The sequence below is a fragment of the Ischnura elegans genome, chromosome 5 (genome assembly GCF_921293095.1).
Source record: "Ischnura elegans chromosome 5, ioIscEleg1.1, whole genome shotgun sequence".
NCBI lineage: Eukaryota > Metazoa > Arthropoda > Insecta > Odonata > Coenagrionidae > Ischnura > Ischnura elegans.
The window spans coordinates 22,911,566-22,929,029 of record NC_060250.1 but is presented as its reverse complement, the minus strand read 5'-3'; the positions used below and the strand labels follow the sequence as shown (position 1 = coordinate 22,929,029).

Sequence of the window (17,464 nt, the reverse complement as noted above, 5' to 3'; positions counted from 1 at the left end):
GAGAAAAGGCAGAGGGGAATGAATGGCTCGACGGCAGAACAAATGAATAAGCAACGGCGCATGAATGCGTAATGCGGATTGGTCCCTTCGCTGCGCACGATTGCCACGCTGCTGGATGGACGTAGTCAAGATGAAGATCTGGAGACCTTGTAGAGTCCCAAAGGACCCGAGCCCATCAGGAAATGGTACGTATGCATCTCAAACGCGGAAGTTCCAACTGCTTGGAACGCACTTACTCGGCACATAATCTTGCAAATGATCGCGCGCAGATCGTGTGAATTGGATAGTATTATCATCGGTAGAGGACGACTGACGTCACTCAAAACGGAACCAACGTGATAAGATTTTTTGTCACGTGATTACCGAGAAAACTCGGCGAAGGACTGGAAGGAGAAAATGGTGGACTAACCTGCGACGTGCCTTTGCGAAGTCATCTGAAAACGATAGCTAAAGTGCGAAAATTTAAAAACGAAAAATCATTTGCCAAGAGGCAGGGATTCGAGCCCGGGTCTCCAGAATTTACGACAGATTTTCCACCACTTAAATCTCGAAACAATTTTCTTTCCTTGGATCAGGTAGGTAAACAGATACACCCACTGGTATTATTCACTGGCATTTGGTCACAAGGGAAGGTGCTGTAAAATACTTTGACATTAAAAAAATTGGTTTTCCGATTTTTTTGTCCTCAGAAGCAAATTTTTAATTAGGACAGCACCTGTATTCAATTGCAATAAATTTAATTTAGCAATCGGTCCATACAAAGGCCAAAAAGCACTAAAAGTTCTCCTTTAATGGACGGACGTGAAAGGAAGGTGAGATTTGTGGTTTGGGCTAGCCAAGGAGGAATGGATGGTTGGCGGACGAAACAATGAACTGATTGATGACAGAAAAGTGGAGAGATGAAGATAAGGAAGAATAGGGTAGTTTCCTTCATCAAAGAAAACGAAAGGCATTGATTGCGATTCGTTACCCACCATTACTGTATTCATAATATACCAATTATTTGGTTTTACAAATGCCGGTTTAGACGAATGGCAATGGTCCATTTTTATCCTCATTTGAAAAGGGCCAGATTGGCGCCCATGCGATGCCACTCCACGTGACGTCACAGGGACCTAGTTTCTATACGAGAAGACAGGAGTTATACATCGTCTGAGGTTACCAATGCATGCATGAGGCGCAGAGCTCAGGGAAACATGTCTTAATAATTACTTATTAAAACTGGCTAAGGTCGGAAAGTTTTCTTCATTTGATAAGGTATTAATAATCCTTATTTAAGCCAAGCGCTACCAGCCAGCAGGGTACTCAGCTACCCGCTAGCAGCCTGCGTCGTATCAGCGCTCAACCCGCCTCAAGGTCACCTCACAGGGCGGCAGCGGGAAACAGAAATACTTCACACGGAGAGATTTCCCGGCATTCATACTTATGCGTCGCGTTTTCGCGCGCATGAAAATTTTAACTTTTCATTTAATCGCGAAAAATAGATATCGTCATGTAAAAATCTGAAAGCGTGAAATACGTACTCCAGGAGTAATAATCTTTCGATTTAGGCAATAAAAAAATAATAGGAAACCACCCTATTCTTACGCAGCTAGATCAGTAAAAGTAATCCGATGAGGAAATTCATGGACGATCATAAAAAGCTAAGGTTTAAATAAAGCACTGATTCACGGAATGTGACTGATCCAATATTTATTTTTAAATTCAAATTTTATTCCAACTAATTGACCCAAAAATAGCGCCATTTAAATGTAAAAAAAATTATTTAATATTCAATTACTAAATTTATTAGCTAGTAACTCAAAAAGTTGTAAGGTAACTAGCCAAAATTTTATTTTTACGTTATTCTTCAGGCATATATGAAGTAATAAATAATACTATTAAATATTACATCAGATTTGCGTCAAAATGAGATATATCACAATTTTGAATACACAATTTTGGCTGAAACGTTGAAAATATTGCATGACAGTTACGTAGAAATTTTACTGGCGAACGTAACATGCTCCAATGAACTGTGATTTATTAAGCTCCTTTTCCCAGATTTTCAGATTATCGAACTTCCAAACGCGTGTCTTAAAAATGTTAACACACACTTGATTGTCAAACGAAAAAATGCATAATTTGTGGAAATCAATCTTTGCTGGCATCGCGACAACAAAGGTATTTCTTTCCGAGAAGAAATAGAACTTTAAGAGCTGCAAGAGTTTGGTTGGTATTACACACACGATTGCTCAGAGCAATTGTAAGTAGAGCACTGCTATCATTGGGAAATTCGTCCCATTAACGAAATAGATAACGTCAATACACGATTATAAAGCCATTAAGGTTCTTGTAATTGTATCAAAATTTTTCTGCGAAGTTGCATGGCTGTCGCGAGCATGGGGAGGTCAAGGAGTAACAACTCCCTCGAGATAAAGACAGATTGCATCTCTTCACGGTTTATAATATAGGCAAGCCTTCTTGAGATACATAAATAATTAAGTTTACCTGTGATTTGGCTAAAATATTCTAATATTTTCTTTGATATTAATTCAAATTCCTGGAATATCCACCTAATATAGTTCCTCTGAGGGCGATCAATGGAATCGCAAGGGACGCCGTTATCAGTTGCAACCCCCACGCAGACGTGTCCAATCTCGTTTTCGTTATTTTCCGGTAGAGGGGGTCAATGCGTCGTATTCGAACCACCTAGTTAAATTCATCAACGCATCAAGGGGCCTAAATCAACTCAAGGCCAACGAAATGCCGAAACGCTGTCCAATATTTTCTTACCCTATCAAATCTTCATCTTTTATCACTTTATCTTTGGTCCTCTGGGGTGTCTAAAATGAGGTCTTAATAAGCACCAAAATCTCGCTTGTACACTTTGGGCAGAGGAGTTTATTCCTATCGGTATCGAGTTCAAGGAAGCGCCGGTTCCATGAGTGCATAATAAAAAGTATTAAATTAAATTTTAATAATTCATAATTAGCCTTGAGATGATGACTGGCACACCGTAGCAGCAATTTGAAAATCTGGGATCGAGTTCCATCAAGTCAGACTACTTTTCCACTGAAAAAAATCATCCTTTGTGTTTATGAAGTTTACTCTTCGTACTTGGCTAAATAATTTGAAGTAACACTATTAAAAGATAAATTACAATTTACATTCCGTCCTTGCAGCTAAGCATATTAAAAATTGATATCTCATTTAGATATCCCGGAGTCACCACGTTTACGATTGTTTTAAGAGTAAATATGATTTCAATCTGTATTTCGTTCAATATCAGTGACGTGTACGCCATGGAATTCGCTCCATAAATGCCTTACTATCTCGTGCCAGCGTGGTATAGGGCACAGAAGTGATTTCTATCTTCTGGATCTGTTTAACACGTCGTTCGGAATCTTTCATCGCTGGCTGCTACCCGGGAAATTTTTTCAGAGGCCATTAAAATATATCTCGGCAATTTAATCTAAAATAATTTGGTTCCTTACTCAATACCTGCAAACAACGCAGACCTTTTAGGAAAGGGCCTTACACGGAGCTGAAATGAGGGCGTTTTATGGTTGTTTCTATCAGAGGGTAGAAGACATATTTTTTCGGGAAAAATGCGGAGAAGGAAGGGAAAGGTGTTTCATTTATCCAGTGGGAAAAATTATTTCTTCCTATGGCACCTTTACCCTAGCTCATAAAAACAGCCTGAGACCTAAAAGTGCTGGATTTTACAAGACCAGCAAGCGATCGAATATTTCGAATTACTATTTGTATCAATTTTTTCATGCACTTCATTTTTTCACTCATGCTTTCCACTGCTGATGAAAGGAACCATATGCGACTGGGTTTCATCATTAATTTAAATTGTATGCTTCCAAATCATAGGAAACACAACGCAGAAAATGATCTATTTTTATTTAATACGACACTAAAATAGCTAAATATTATCATTCTTTTTTCGAAAATCGTTTCCAAATCCAGGTTATATTGAAATTATTCCAATAGTTTTCATGCAAAATGACTCATAATATTACCAAAATTGTCAACAATATCGTTATGCACCGTTTTCCATATTCTAACCCTTTAACTGCCAGCCCATTTCAGGTGGGATGTGCGAAGACTGGCAAGGCTATTTTCACGACTTTGTAACATTTTAAATTATAAAATTTTTCATCTAATTAATTTTATTTAACACATCGACAATTTTTCCAATTACTTAAGATATATTTATATCTGATAACCAAAGATAGATTATGAGGGTTCACTCAAATTAAAGCCGTTGAGAAGGCCACAAAAAAGTCAAGTAAGTCGGTCCGATAAATCGGCCCCTGGCAGTTTTCGCTCAACCAGCAAGGGCCGATATATCGGCCCGGTGGAAGTATAAGGGCTAGACTTTTTCAACCTTCGACATAATAAATTAGTATAACTCGTAAGATATTTATTGTCTCTTTAAATATAACTAGGCAATAAAGAGTTCTATTTAACCGAAAATGCAAAGAACATTTACGCTGACAAATGAAACACGAGAAAAAATGATAAACAAATAACTGCAAAAAAAATTGCCACGCAGTGTAAATTAGTCCAACCGGAACACGATTTCTAGTTAGTCTTACATTTCTCCATGCTTTCTTTTATTTCCAAGCCGACTTCGAGAGAAATGCTCACACAACACTAGGTTCAACTATTTTTGAGTCGGTTTTGATTAAAGATTTTTCGGCCGGAATGTTGCGTAGCAAATTTATTAGTAATTTTATACTTACCTGATAATCGATGGCTTTGTTATCAAGGCATGAAAACCTCAATTTTCAGACATTAATGGTTCCAGAATATCTTCCTATGACAGTCACTTACCAAATATGCCAGACATTGGCGATGAGCATGAACGGTCAGAGCGTAATCATGAGAAAAATAATAAAACTCAACGCGGACCCAATTTAAATTAGCTTTTCATTAGAATCGGATCAATTTTTTTTACTGTTCACATGAGATAAAGTAAATAAAGTCTCAAGATTGGCTATCCAAAAAATATGCACCTCACATAGCTGCTAGAATCCAACTGAAGGCAAAACGTATGGTCGGAAGCATGTCTTGATAGGGACATAGCCTCGCAAGGGAACGAAGAAAAGAATACATGACTCAGGAAAAGGGTACGTCGATTGGCGTGGTAAGCGGATCGGCTTGGAAAGGACCTGAAGGGACTTTATCAATTGACGTGCTCAGCGCTGAATGAGAAGTCCGAACCAGAGTCCTCTGGATGGCAGTACTCCACACTATCCTTCAACTATGTAGCGTATTATCGGCAATCCACAGGACTCTGAACCAAACTTTGGAAACATAAGTGGTACCAGTCCACCTCCTTGCGGTACTCACCAGAAATACCAGTGGTTCCAGGTGATGAAGGTGAGGAGGTGCTGTCGATCCCCGACCGTGGGGACGGAAGGCGGCGAAGGCAGAGACGGCTGCAGGGGCGGGGGCGGAGCGGGGCCCTGCGGAGACGGAATGCCCCCGGGGGCCCCGCCGTACGTATGGCAGCAGCCGCTGGCACAACACTCTCTCGGAGGAGAACAACTGCGGGAAGAGGAGAGAACAGTTCAAACAATGGAATTTTTTAAATTATTTTTAATTTTTAAAGTATTAAAATTATTTTATCTATCATTACTATTTTAAAACTAATTTATCTATTTAAAGAGCGGCAATATTCTCAATAGAACCGGTAGTGATGACTGCTATATAGGAAGGAAGCGATGTGAAATGACTCCAAAACCAAGCCTAACATTATTAAAGAGGTCCTTCGTTTACTTACGGCCCAAAATATTAAATTATATACCACAGTATTTAAAACTTTCTGAAAGCAAAGGAAAAAATATCAAGCTGCTAAAGGAATGGATACTATCCGTAAATAAAATCGAAGTTTTGAATTAAATTTGTCACTAATATTTTATAGCAAATTTTACCTGTGTTCTTGTAATTATTGATCTTCCTTGTGGTCCTTATTTGTCTACATATATAAGCTGGGAAAATATTGGTTTTTCTATGATAAAACCAGCAAAATAACGTAAAAAATGTATAATAATTTACATGTAAAAATGTACACCATAAAAAAATTGAAATTAAATTCAGCTTTCATTCTATCCATTCAAAGATCGAAGATCACTTCATCAATTTACAGAAAAATATCAACCTTTTTCACTAAAAATAACCGTTCGTTTATCAAAAACCACTTAAAAATATGTAAATTTTTATCCAACGGATAACCCACGCTAAGCTTACGAAAACTGATTGGCAATGATTTATTTTCTTAAATTTCAAAGTACGGATTTTCCAAGAGAACGCTGCATGAGAAGGCTCCACAGCGTACACGTTTTCAACCGTGAATTTAACTACAAAACTGATGTTTTAGCAGTTTACTCTTATACCATTTCCTTAGATAAAGAATGATCACTATCCATACCAAAAATAACAACAGTGGAGTGGTTAAAATGTCGGTCATTGGGCTCACGGCAATATTGAAAACCTGTGAAGTACAGCTAAAGGTTTTTTGTAAGTCGTCCAGGAATTTTGCGATACATCGCCCATATATTTTATGATTACGTACTCAACAAATCAAGCAGAGAAGTCTCATATCATTAGTATAAGTTAGCATTTACGCAATGCTTAATATTTTGTTCAACCCTACAGGGATGCAGAGATAAAGATCTCAGCAAAATAAAACAACGAAGAGCCAATGAATGATGATAATTGATGAGCTCCCACGGCCTTGTGCGTGCAAGGATCCATCTCCATCAAAAGTTTCGGATAGATGGGCAGGCCTTGCGGAGGAATTACCTATTTAAAAGCTCCAAGGGATGAAAAGGAGGGCAGGAATGTTCAAGGGAGCCATTCTTCGTGTGTGGAGGATCCCAAAGGCACAGCGGGCCCTCGTGTGGAGATGCGTTGTTCGGGGCTTCCCGTGATCCCCTTCGGCGTCATAATTTCGGAAGGGGCGAATTTAAAGCTTCGTAGTAGTAGAGGGACTTCCCCTATGGAGCAAAAAAAAAAAGGCCGATCCCCCCTCGTTCAGAAAATCAATCCCTCCTCAGGCTTATCCAGAAAGTTGGACCTAGCCGAAAAATCTTCTCCCATAACCGGCATCCAATCGCATTTCACGCAGGCGATACAGATCACTACGGCCATTCAAGTAAAAGTTCATTCTTCAATCACCTCATGATTGAATTCTTTTTCAATATACATATTTATCTATTCAGTTTCATCTCAGTAGTATTTTTATTCAAACATGAACTCTTGAGGTTTAAGTCGCATTTAAAAAATATATATTTGCCTACATTTCTGTTTTATTTTTTATTTTTGCAATCCAAAAAAAACTAAATAACTTGATAAAAAGTATGTCACATCAATTTTCCTATTTTGATTTTTAAATGTTGAATCTAGCGGTTATGATGTTTTATTGAGTGTTTTTTACTGTATTCTCACTGTAAAATTACTTTTTAATGCTTGGCTACTTTTGTATTTATACTACGTCTGATCGTTTTACATATCCCTTGAAAATGGAAAATAAATCTCAGAAACATCGGCATATATCTCTTTTGAAAACGCCCAAAATCTCATGAGTTCATTCTTAACATCAACTTCAATAGCCACAACTAGTCTTTTCAAAAGTATTTTGCAGATTTCTTTCGAATTTGAGAAAATTTGGCAAAGATCAACAATTAGTTTTGTCATCAAGCTGTGAATTTATTAAAATATTGGTTATCATCAATGCCAATGCAAGTAGGCAGCGATTCTTCCGCAGTGAACCTGAGGAATCCAACTGGGACGTTGGCAAAATATCGTCCAGTGAAATAGATAAACGCGGAAGCAAACCCGAAAGAATCGCTACCTAGCGTCATAATCTCCACGGAGGCCTACTTTGATACTTTGAAAATATTTATGTATGAACTGGAGAACAAACTCTAGGTTCTAACGATATAAAATAAGTATTAACGAAATATGTAGTTCAGTAAGTTAGCACACCATGATAATCGAATTTCACAGGTTTACCTTGATTCTCGTCATCTTGGTTATTAAATGATGGATTGAAAATTTCTGAAGGTAATTAAATTTTAGGTAATTTGGGTGTTATTTTAATTTAAGCTAAGAATTTTTACCCTTGCGATGAAATTTGAGTCGATCCTCGACCTAGAGCCTTGGGTTATCATTGACTTCCTTGTTGATTGCCCGAGGAAATGTCATCCAATAATGGATGACGGCTAGGTTTACGCTGAATCCTGCCTTCCACATTCTCAGCGAAAATAATTATTTTGGATATTAATTTCTAAAAATTGAAGAAAGTAAGCCCTTTTTATAATTATGTCGGTGCGGGAAGGCTCCATTTTCCAGTCGTCGGGCAAAATTCCTTTCCGTTGGCTCGGGATCTGCCCCCCTTGGTTTCAGGCGCTTACAATGAAAGACACCCTCTCCCCCCCTTTTTGGTTCTGGTGCCATTTGAGTCTCGCTGGCGCCCTTCTGGTTCGCCGCACTCCAAAAGTTCAACGAGCCATTCATTCCCCCCTTTCTCCGCCCCCGAAAAAAGCATTCCCACCCTCTCTTGCCTCGCACTGCTCCACGCGTATGTTTTTCTGTCCATTTCCTTCAGTACTTAGCTCCACCACCCCCGACACTTTTTTTGATTTTTCCCCTCTTGCTATCCCGAGTGCCATTTACAATGACTTGTTTTTATACTTTATAAGTCTTTACATTTTTAGAATACATTAAGTCACACTAAGGCAGTGGCGTAGCCAGGGGGGGTCCGGACCCCTCCGAAATATAAAAAACAAAATTATTTCCCTTCATTAAAGAAAACAAAATAATAATAAATCATGAATATACAAAATATTTCTTCAACAAATGAAGTTTTGTCGATTATGAAAAGAGTTAAAATTAGTTTAAACCTCTCTATTTAGCATCCTGTTTTTTCCCCCTGGTTTTGGACCCCCCCCCCATCCCCCCGAACGAAATTCCTGGCTACGCCACTGCACTGAGGATAAGTTGATAGTAGATAAATCCTTCCTTACTGAGCCGAATAGTTAATATTTACGCAAATAGGCTTCCGGGTTGTTCCACACGTTTATTCATCTTCGTGACGACATGTCTGTCGCGACAGTTTTGCCGGCTTCGCAGCAGGCGTCTTCAGATTTGAAGTGTCAGATGCTAACTGTGTTACGTGCTAAAATCAGATTTTATTTGCTTTAATCGAGTTGCTCGATTTTTTTTGCAATGTTCTCCTCTACTTTGACTCCCTCTTATAGGCTATCCCTGCCTAAATTTGCATACAGAACTCTGTTATTTTATGTCTATCCTATGAAGTAGCTTTTGAAGTCGATTAATCCTTTATAATTAATTCATCATGTTTTTCTAATGTTGCATAATTTGAAAAAAATACTGTTCAATTATCGCTGATTCAATATTTTTTATTCCGGCTTTTTATATATGCCTTCGTTATTATGTTCCGCCATCCCCCACTTGGTTTTAAGCATTGATAGTAGACATTTTCTCTCTGTTACGTATATTTTCTCTCTATCGATTTTATTAACAAAGCCAATGCACGATGGTGTGGCGTATGTCAATATTGGTCTAATGTGTGTATTGTAAATATACACTCTCACCTCTGGTGGCGTTGTGTTGTTGCTTAAAATTGGTGCGAAGCCGGCCTTTACACCAAGTGCCTTAATCGTCATATTATATATTCATCGTCATATTATCACATTATATATAAAGTCAGTTATAGAGTCGGATGCAAGTTTTTTCCCCCGTCTTATATAGACCTTGGTTTAGGCCAGGTGCGTTCTTATTATCCGGTTTGAGGAGGCCTACATAAGACGGGAACAAAACTTGCATCCGAGACTTCAAACCTGAAGACGCATGCTGCAAAGCAGGTGAAACGAGGACCACCCGGAAGCCTAACTGCGCCTACTGCACCACTCCGCGGAAACCTACGTCAACAGTTATTATTTACATTTTCTCACGCCCAACATAAAATGGCTAGAAGAAGTTGATAGTGAGCCAGCGAAATTTAAAATTTTATTTTACGTGATTTCGCCGAATAACCTTAATTTTATCATCTGTAGGCATCCTGTCTTGTTACATTTAAATTACATCAAAATACTATTCTGCAAGCCGCCTTAATTGGCAAGTGGCATTGGGTGCGCTTTGGAATAAATTTGACGGCGTGAGTTCTAACTAGGATCTATTTAAGTCCTTCATTACTAGGAGGAAAAACGTATCCGTTATGAAATCCGTTACACATATACGTTTGGAAAAATATCTCTCTTATTTAATCTTAAAAATGTGCAATTGTTCCAAGATACTGCTTACCCTGCCTTTCTGAAATATATCCATTCCTGGTCGCTGGCTGATTCCATATTTTTTTTCTAAAATCGTGTTTATTTCAACAAAAAGTTTTTCAAACTTTCTTAAATTATTATAAAGGGGTGGTTAATTTTTTGTACACATGTGTTTATTTTTTATAATTCGGTACTATTTTCAATAAAATATAGATTATTTCGGCATGAATTGACATTTTTATATCACTTTAATCACTACAAATTTGGTGTTTTTTTTAGATTAAGTGGAACCGTTTCATTGGTTTAAAACCACTGTTTAATAATTTTTTATCAGTATGTATCAATATTGAAAAAAAATTGCATTGCATTGGTTGTATCAAAATAAATATAGAGTGAATATAATCTTTAAAATTATCAAAGCGACTTTTTTGTGACTATATTTATATATTCCTTGTTTAAGATGGACCCCGTACTTACTGGTCTAGTTTAAAATGTTATCGATGCTCAAAAGAGTCGAACAACCCTGATATTCACGTCCTGCAAGGATTTTCCGTATTAAATTGGGCGACATGCCATGTAAGGGTGTAAGGGACCCCCGCGTATTTACCTCGTGCCCCAATTATGAAAAGAACTGCTCCAAGAGTCACCTTTAACCTCACAACCTTCGCCAACAACCGTCTACCATTTTTTTCTCGCCCCTTCTTTTCCCGTCCAACCCGTTCTAATAAGGTTCTTTTTTTACATTTATTTCTCCTTCGTTTTCTCCCCTCATTTTCTTTATTGCTCTCTTTTCATCCTAGAGCAAAAGAGGTTGGAACTTTAAAGGGCGTGCACCGACCTTCCACGTGGGGCACAAGAATGACCTTTTTCCGACCGAGAATATCACTCCAACTCACAATTTTCCAGTAAACTTCTTCACCCTCCCCCCCTTTTGCACCCCTTCCCACTTCTTCATCCACCAATAGGGGAATCCCTCATAAACCCTCCACGTGAGCTCTGCACACCCCTAACTCACATACAACAGTTTAGAGGCCATTAATACTTGCGTCTTTTTTTGTAAATAAAACGGAGGGGGAGGAGGAGGAGGGGGAGAAAAAAACCCCTTCTTCTCGACCCTTTTTCCCGTAATGTCCTACCCTCTTTAATAAAAAAAAATCCCCACCTCCCTCCTCCTCCTCCTTATCCCTGCGAATTTTCTTAAAAGGGCGTTATTTTACGTCCTCGTCCCGTTCGTTCCCAGCAGCCCCTGTAAGTAAAAGACGCGGGCGAGGAGTGGGCGGCATTCAAGCCAGGGCCTTAAGATGTGGTTTCACCGCCCCTCCTCCATGTGGGGTCGAGCTTCTAGCTCCTTTCAATTACTGGGGCGTTCAAGGCTCCCGGGTTCACATCCCAAGTAAAGCCTTCGGCCAAAAAAGGAGACCAAGGGTGGCCCATTCATGCGGGGATATTCTCCGTTTGAGAACGAAAATGACCGCTTTCGGAGGGCTGTCGGATTTTCAAATGAACGCTTAAATGAGTCTTGTATTGCTCGAGACAATAAAGATATCACCATGGCAACGAACCGTACCCATGTTTTTCAGCCCTCTTTAACTGACCCGTTACTCAACCGTTGTTGGCAGTCGCTAGTTAAACTTCAAAAAATGCTCTTATGTGCATGACCATGTGATGTAATCCGAATGTGATCCCAAATTATGGAATGCAGAATAAACCTCAAGGTAAAATAAAAAAATTGAAGTTTTTTAACCAATCGTTGGGAGTACATAACATACAGATTTAAAATTTGTCTTGGAACCAACATGTGAACGAAATCTGTAATAAAGTCAATATCACTCTGTATCAACTAAAACTGCACAAGCACTTACTTCCTATATCCACCCGAAAAATGTTAATTTCTACCCTGGTTTTCCCTTCCTTTGACTATTGTAGTCTTGTTTATAATGACATGCCTAAAGAGCTTGATAAAAAGTTACAAAGGCTACTTAATTCATGTGTAAGATATGTATTCAATTTAAGAAAGGATGTTCACGTATCACAGTACAGAATCAGCCTTGGTTGGCTAAATCTTTGTAATCGAAGGAAATATCTACTAGGTGCTCTTCTTTTTAAGATTTTCAGAGAGAGAATCCCCAATTATCTCCGGGAAATCTTTATGAACAGATCAGTTACCACCCATATGTCTTCCCGCAAAAAGGACTATTTATGTTATCCTACTCCACGTACTAATATCTACCAGAAATCATTTCTGATAACGGGATCAAAATTCTGGAATTCTCTCCCTGAGGATCTTAGACAGAGGGGCTCCATCCATGCTTTTAAAATTAAATTGTACATGGATTTACTCAGTGGAGAGCTAAAATAAACTCCCACGAAAATACAGCCTATTATGTATCATTATTATGTATGATGTACTATTGCCCAATATTCTGTCTGCCTATGATGTCAAATTTCAATCCTTGTTACGTGTTATTTCTTTTTTTTTATAGATGCGTATCAAACAACTTTACTTGACATTTTTCATGAACTTTTGCTTTGATGAGCCATTTTTTTGTAAATTGTGTTTTTTGCTCCAAGGGTTTTTTCCCCAGAGCATAATAAATATCTATTCTATTCTATTCTACATATGAGAAATATTTGTTGCACAGCCCTGAGGACGTATATTGATTACTGGAATTAATGCTTATCTATTGGTCTTGTGTAAAATTTCAAATGCTTTTTTTCTTCTAACGCAATTTTATTTTTTTTATATGTTAATGACCCGCTGTAGCTCAATAGATGCAATGTTAACATAAGAAGATGGCCTACGCCGTAGACGTAAACGGAAGTCTTCCAAGATTCGGCAAGCGCCTCATTCAACAAGCGAATAAGAAGCGACTCCCCATAAAACGGCTTTGATTATGGAAATAATTCAGCTATTCATTAATGTGCATTAAGAATAAAAGATATAGGAACTGCTATGAAGTGAAATAGGACCTGCTGACATATGCCATGTAATGGATACATAGAAGAAGACTTTATTATTACCACGTTTTGTTATACTCGCTTTCTCGTCTGTCCTTCCGGGAAAAATCTTGCAACTCAAATTTCGATCACTTCCCCATTGGCTAGAGCGCTGAAATATTAAGGATAGCTCAGAACTGGATGGCAATGCAGCACTTTTACCATGATCGGAACAGTATCTCGGGTAATATTCAGGTATAAAAATTAAATACGGAATTCTAACCATAGGCACTAAAATCCAATGGAGGTGCTGAAATAATTATTGGTACAATAAAGTATCTGTTTGTAGAGCGTAAAGTATTTGTAGATTATTGTTACTTGACTTCAACAGAAGACTGCGAATTATGGCTTGCCCTGAAAAGTTGCATGTTGTCACGTGGAATTTTCGACTTCGCACTTCACATCTGCCGTCTCTACGTTCCATTCAACAATTGAAATAAATCTTTTGGTATCTTTAATGCTCTCCTAAAACTTATTTCAACTTGACATCAATCACATTTGAAAATTTTAGTAATTTACTGGGCGAAGGCCGTTATTTTGTTGTTTTTTAAAAATAGAACGTGGTTTTTATAAAAATGTTATTTTTTACGTTTACTTTAATATTATTATTTTCTTTGCTTTCACATTGCTGCACGCCATCATTTTAATTCGATACAATTCCTCAGTCGGTACCGTCTGTACCTTTATTCTGTGCTCTAGACTTTTTTTCTGAAAGTTTTCTTATTTTTCGGTTTGTTATTAAATCAGTTTAAGATTTTTTTATGTTTTTTACCAAAATATTTTAAATGATCCAACGAAAAACGTTTCGTTAACCTAAAAAAAAACAAATATTAAGTAATTAAATGCTGTAAAAATATTTTTGCTGATATTAAACTTAGTGACAATGTAAGCCACCATTTTCAAACAAAGTTTAAAAAATACATTTGTTGTGACTTTTTCCAGCTCCAGTTCATATAACTGTTGGTTGAGCGAAAGGCGAATGACTCACAATCAGCTTCAAAATACTGGGAATGTGAAATTTCTGAGAAAAGTCTTTTCTAGGAACCGTTATCGAAAGCTATGTAGCAGAGCCAGTAATTTATTATGAATGACAGTGCAATGATTTATAAATATCGGCACGTGCGCTAAAATGGATTTCCTGGATATATGAGAAAAAATTAAATGTTTTTTTCTTTCGGATATTGTGAGATAAAACGATGTTCTAAAATGGAAACTTCCTTAAATTGGAGCCTCATTTGTAACACTCTCTAGCTGTACGACTTACTTGATGAACTAATGGAAAACTACTTTCGATCCTAAGTACATATACGGAAGCGGTAAGAATATACTGTGAAATATTTATATTATTATATACTTCATAATTAAATAATAAATCCTTTACAGGATATACGGCGGAAGAACAGACTGCGACTGATCTTTCAACAATTATTCGGGAAAAATGTCTTCAACACAAAGCTCAACAATAGGTTGTGAAGTAATTTGAACATAGTTTGATAAGGTTCTCTGGAGTAAATTGGACTTTAAATCCCTTTTATCGTTAATTTTTTCATAATTCATTCCTGGGAAATTTATTCATACCTTATCTCATCATAAACAATACGATGTAATGGTATCCGGAACGCCATGATAATTTATCATCAAAAGTGATTGCCTTATTTTCCCTGTTTCTCTTATACATATGTTGCTATATTTATTTTGTTCATTACTTCTTGTTTTTAATAAAATTAGCATCTAAGTTTTCATTCCATGTCCAGTAATACGCAACCTTGTACAGAAAAAAATCTTTTCCCAGGAAAGGAATAGAATCTAAATACGATAAGAATTTAAAAAAATTTCCATTCAAATTTTTACCTTAATTAAAAAAAAAGTTCCTCCCCTTCACTAAATTGAGCCGGGAGAGGTTGACCTATAAGGGTTCCTGATGCAATACCCATGCTGAAACAACACCGAGGGCTTAGACCTGCGTCTCAAATGATTAATAAAATATATATATATACGTAAGCATTAAATAGCCAATGTCTGAAAATCAATTTTAGTCTATTGCTGCGTCATTGGCTTACAAGGCTATTAAAGAGATATCTTTGAATAAAAGTTTAGGGAAAGAAAGAAATAGAAAGCCAATGCTAATTCAGCTATTATAGGGTACGACTGAAATTATGTCTAAAAAATAAAAAGATATGCTAGATAAAGCAAGACCACAAGGAATAAATACTTCTTAAAAAAAAACTTTTTAAAAAACACACTTTTATTTCGCTTAAAACAAGTAATTAAAAAATATTTAAAAAAATGGACTAAAAAGTAAAAAATAAATTTTTATATGAATAGTTCAAAGAACCTGGGTAATCCATAATACATTCACTAATAAATTTTTGAAATGATAATTCAAAGAACCTGGGTAATCTCTAATGTTTTCACTAAAAATAAAAGCGTGGGGGCCTCAGCATATCGTGTCATCAGGTGTGTTCTAGATATAAAATATAATAGAAATTTAGTGGAGTAGTATTTTTATGTAATGGAGTAATATGTTATGGTGAGGCCCAGACGCTTTTATTTTTAGTGAAAACATTATAGATTACCCAGGTTCTTTGAATTATCATTTCAAAAATTTATTAGTGAAAATATTATGGATTACCCAGGTTCTTTGAACTATTCATATAAAAATTAATTTTTTACCTTTTAGTCCATTTTTTGAAATATTTTTTATTACTTGTTTCAAGCGAAATAAAAGCGTGTTTTTTAAAAGTTTTTTTTAAAAGAAGTATTTATTTTCTACTTTTTAGTCTTCACATCTTGCAATCGTATACTTGACCACTTTCATAAGTTTTGTTTAACTGTAAAAGCCCACCTCGTTAGTTACTGATTTATCAGTTAACAGGTCCACCAGCGAGAAGGTGAGGTTTGGCACGTGATGTGAGAGGCATTGAGCCGCAATGCTTCGAAATTGAGCAGAAATGCTTTAATTTTTTCGACTAAATCCGCCATGCTGAAAATTCCATATTTAAAATTAATATGTTTATAATGATCAAAATACACACTTTAGATGTTCGAAAGTGGTAAAATATTGTATTGTCACCGGAAATACGACTTCCTGTAAAGTTTCAGATCGATTGGAAGTCGGAAAGTGGTCGAATTTTCGATTGCAAGATTTGAACTAAACATACAAACAAACAGACAGAGTGAGTTAAATAAAAGCGTGTAAAATGGTGAGCCGCCGCCAACTTATCAATTAAAAAAGAGTGACGGGAGGCGGTTATATAACTGATAGCATCTGAAGTAACTTCAGGGAAAATATTTCCCGGCTGAAAGGTTATTCTTCGCTATTCAATCAAATATTTAACTTATACTCAGTCCCCGTGGAGAAAATAGTTCCCAAGAAACCGAGAGCAATATAAAGAGAGCACTAGGAGAAAAATGATCTCTTTTTCATCCAATTCTTTCTATTAAAAAGATTCAATTCAATTATAGTTTTCCTGAGATTCTCAAGACTTCAAATTAAATCACTTTTTCTGTATTTGGCTAAATCCCAGGTACTGAACAATTCTTGCTGTGACCAAAGTGCTCCAGAGTTGTGACGGATATTTCCCACATTCATTAAACAGAGTTTGATAATCCGTCTACCTCCCTTTGCAATTGTTTTGCCTTCCCTCAGAAACATTCCCTTGCATAATTTTATGTCGGACAATTAAAGAATTAAATTTCTGTGCCCAAGTCAAAGTCGTTTCATAGTGCTTCCGACCCATATTGAAAATTATTCCTTGGATACTCTCCAGTAATTTTCTTAATGACCATATTAGATATATTCGTGAACCTTCCCAAATGTCGCAAATTGTTCCACGTTCTCTGTTCTTTACTGCCATGGCCGTTTTCGAATTATTTCCTCCATCTCTCAATTGCAATACGAATACATCGGTAAGCCAAGCTTTTGGACTCATACTATTAATAATATAAAGACTAAATCCTGGGACGTGCTTTACTAAATTCATCAGGAGGGTTTCCACGTATTGGGGCTCAGGCTAGCAAGAATACAACTTTAAACCATTGCCACCCAGTCCACTTTCTGCTTGCAATTATGAAGACATTTAGGCGCGTCGTTCCCAGTGGCGCCGACTCCATGGGGCCAGAGGGGGCCCGAGCCCCCTCAAAAATTCGTTATGGCAGGGAGGAAAAAATGT

General features: G+C 37.0%; 1 protein-coding gene across 1 annotated transcript in view; it reads right to left on the bottom strand.

Moving 5' to 3' along the window:
- Window positions 1-17,464, bottom strand: part of LOC124158586 — a 194,289-nt gene that overhangs the window by 48,606 nt on the left and 128,219 nt on the right. Inside the window, exon 3 of the mRNA XM_046533747.1 lies at window positions 5,347-5,544. Within this exon, the coding sequence (XP_046389703.1) occupies window positions 5,347-5,544 (198 nt within the window). The remainder of the gene's footprint in view (window positions 1-5,346; window positions 5,545-17,464) is intronic.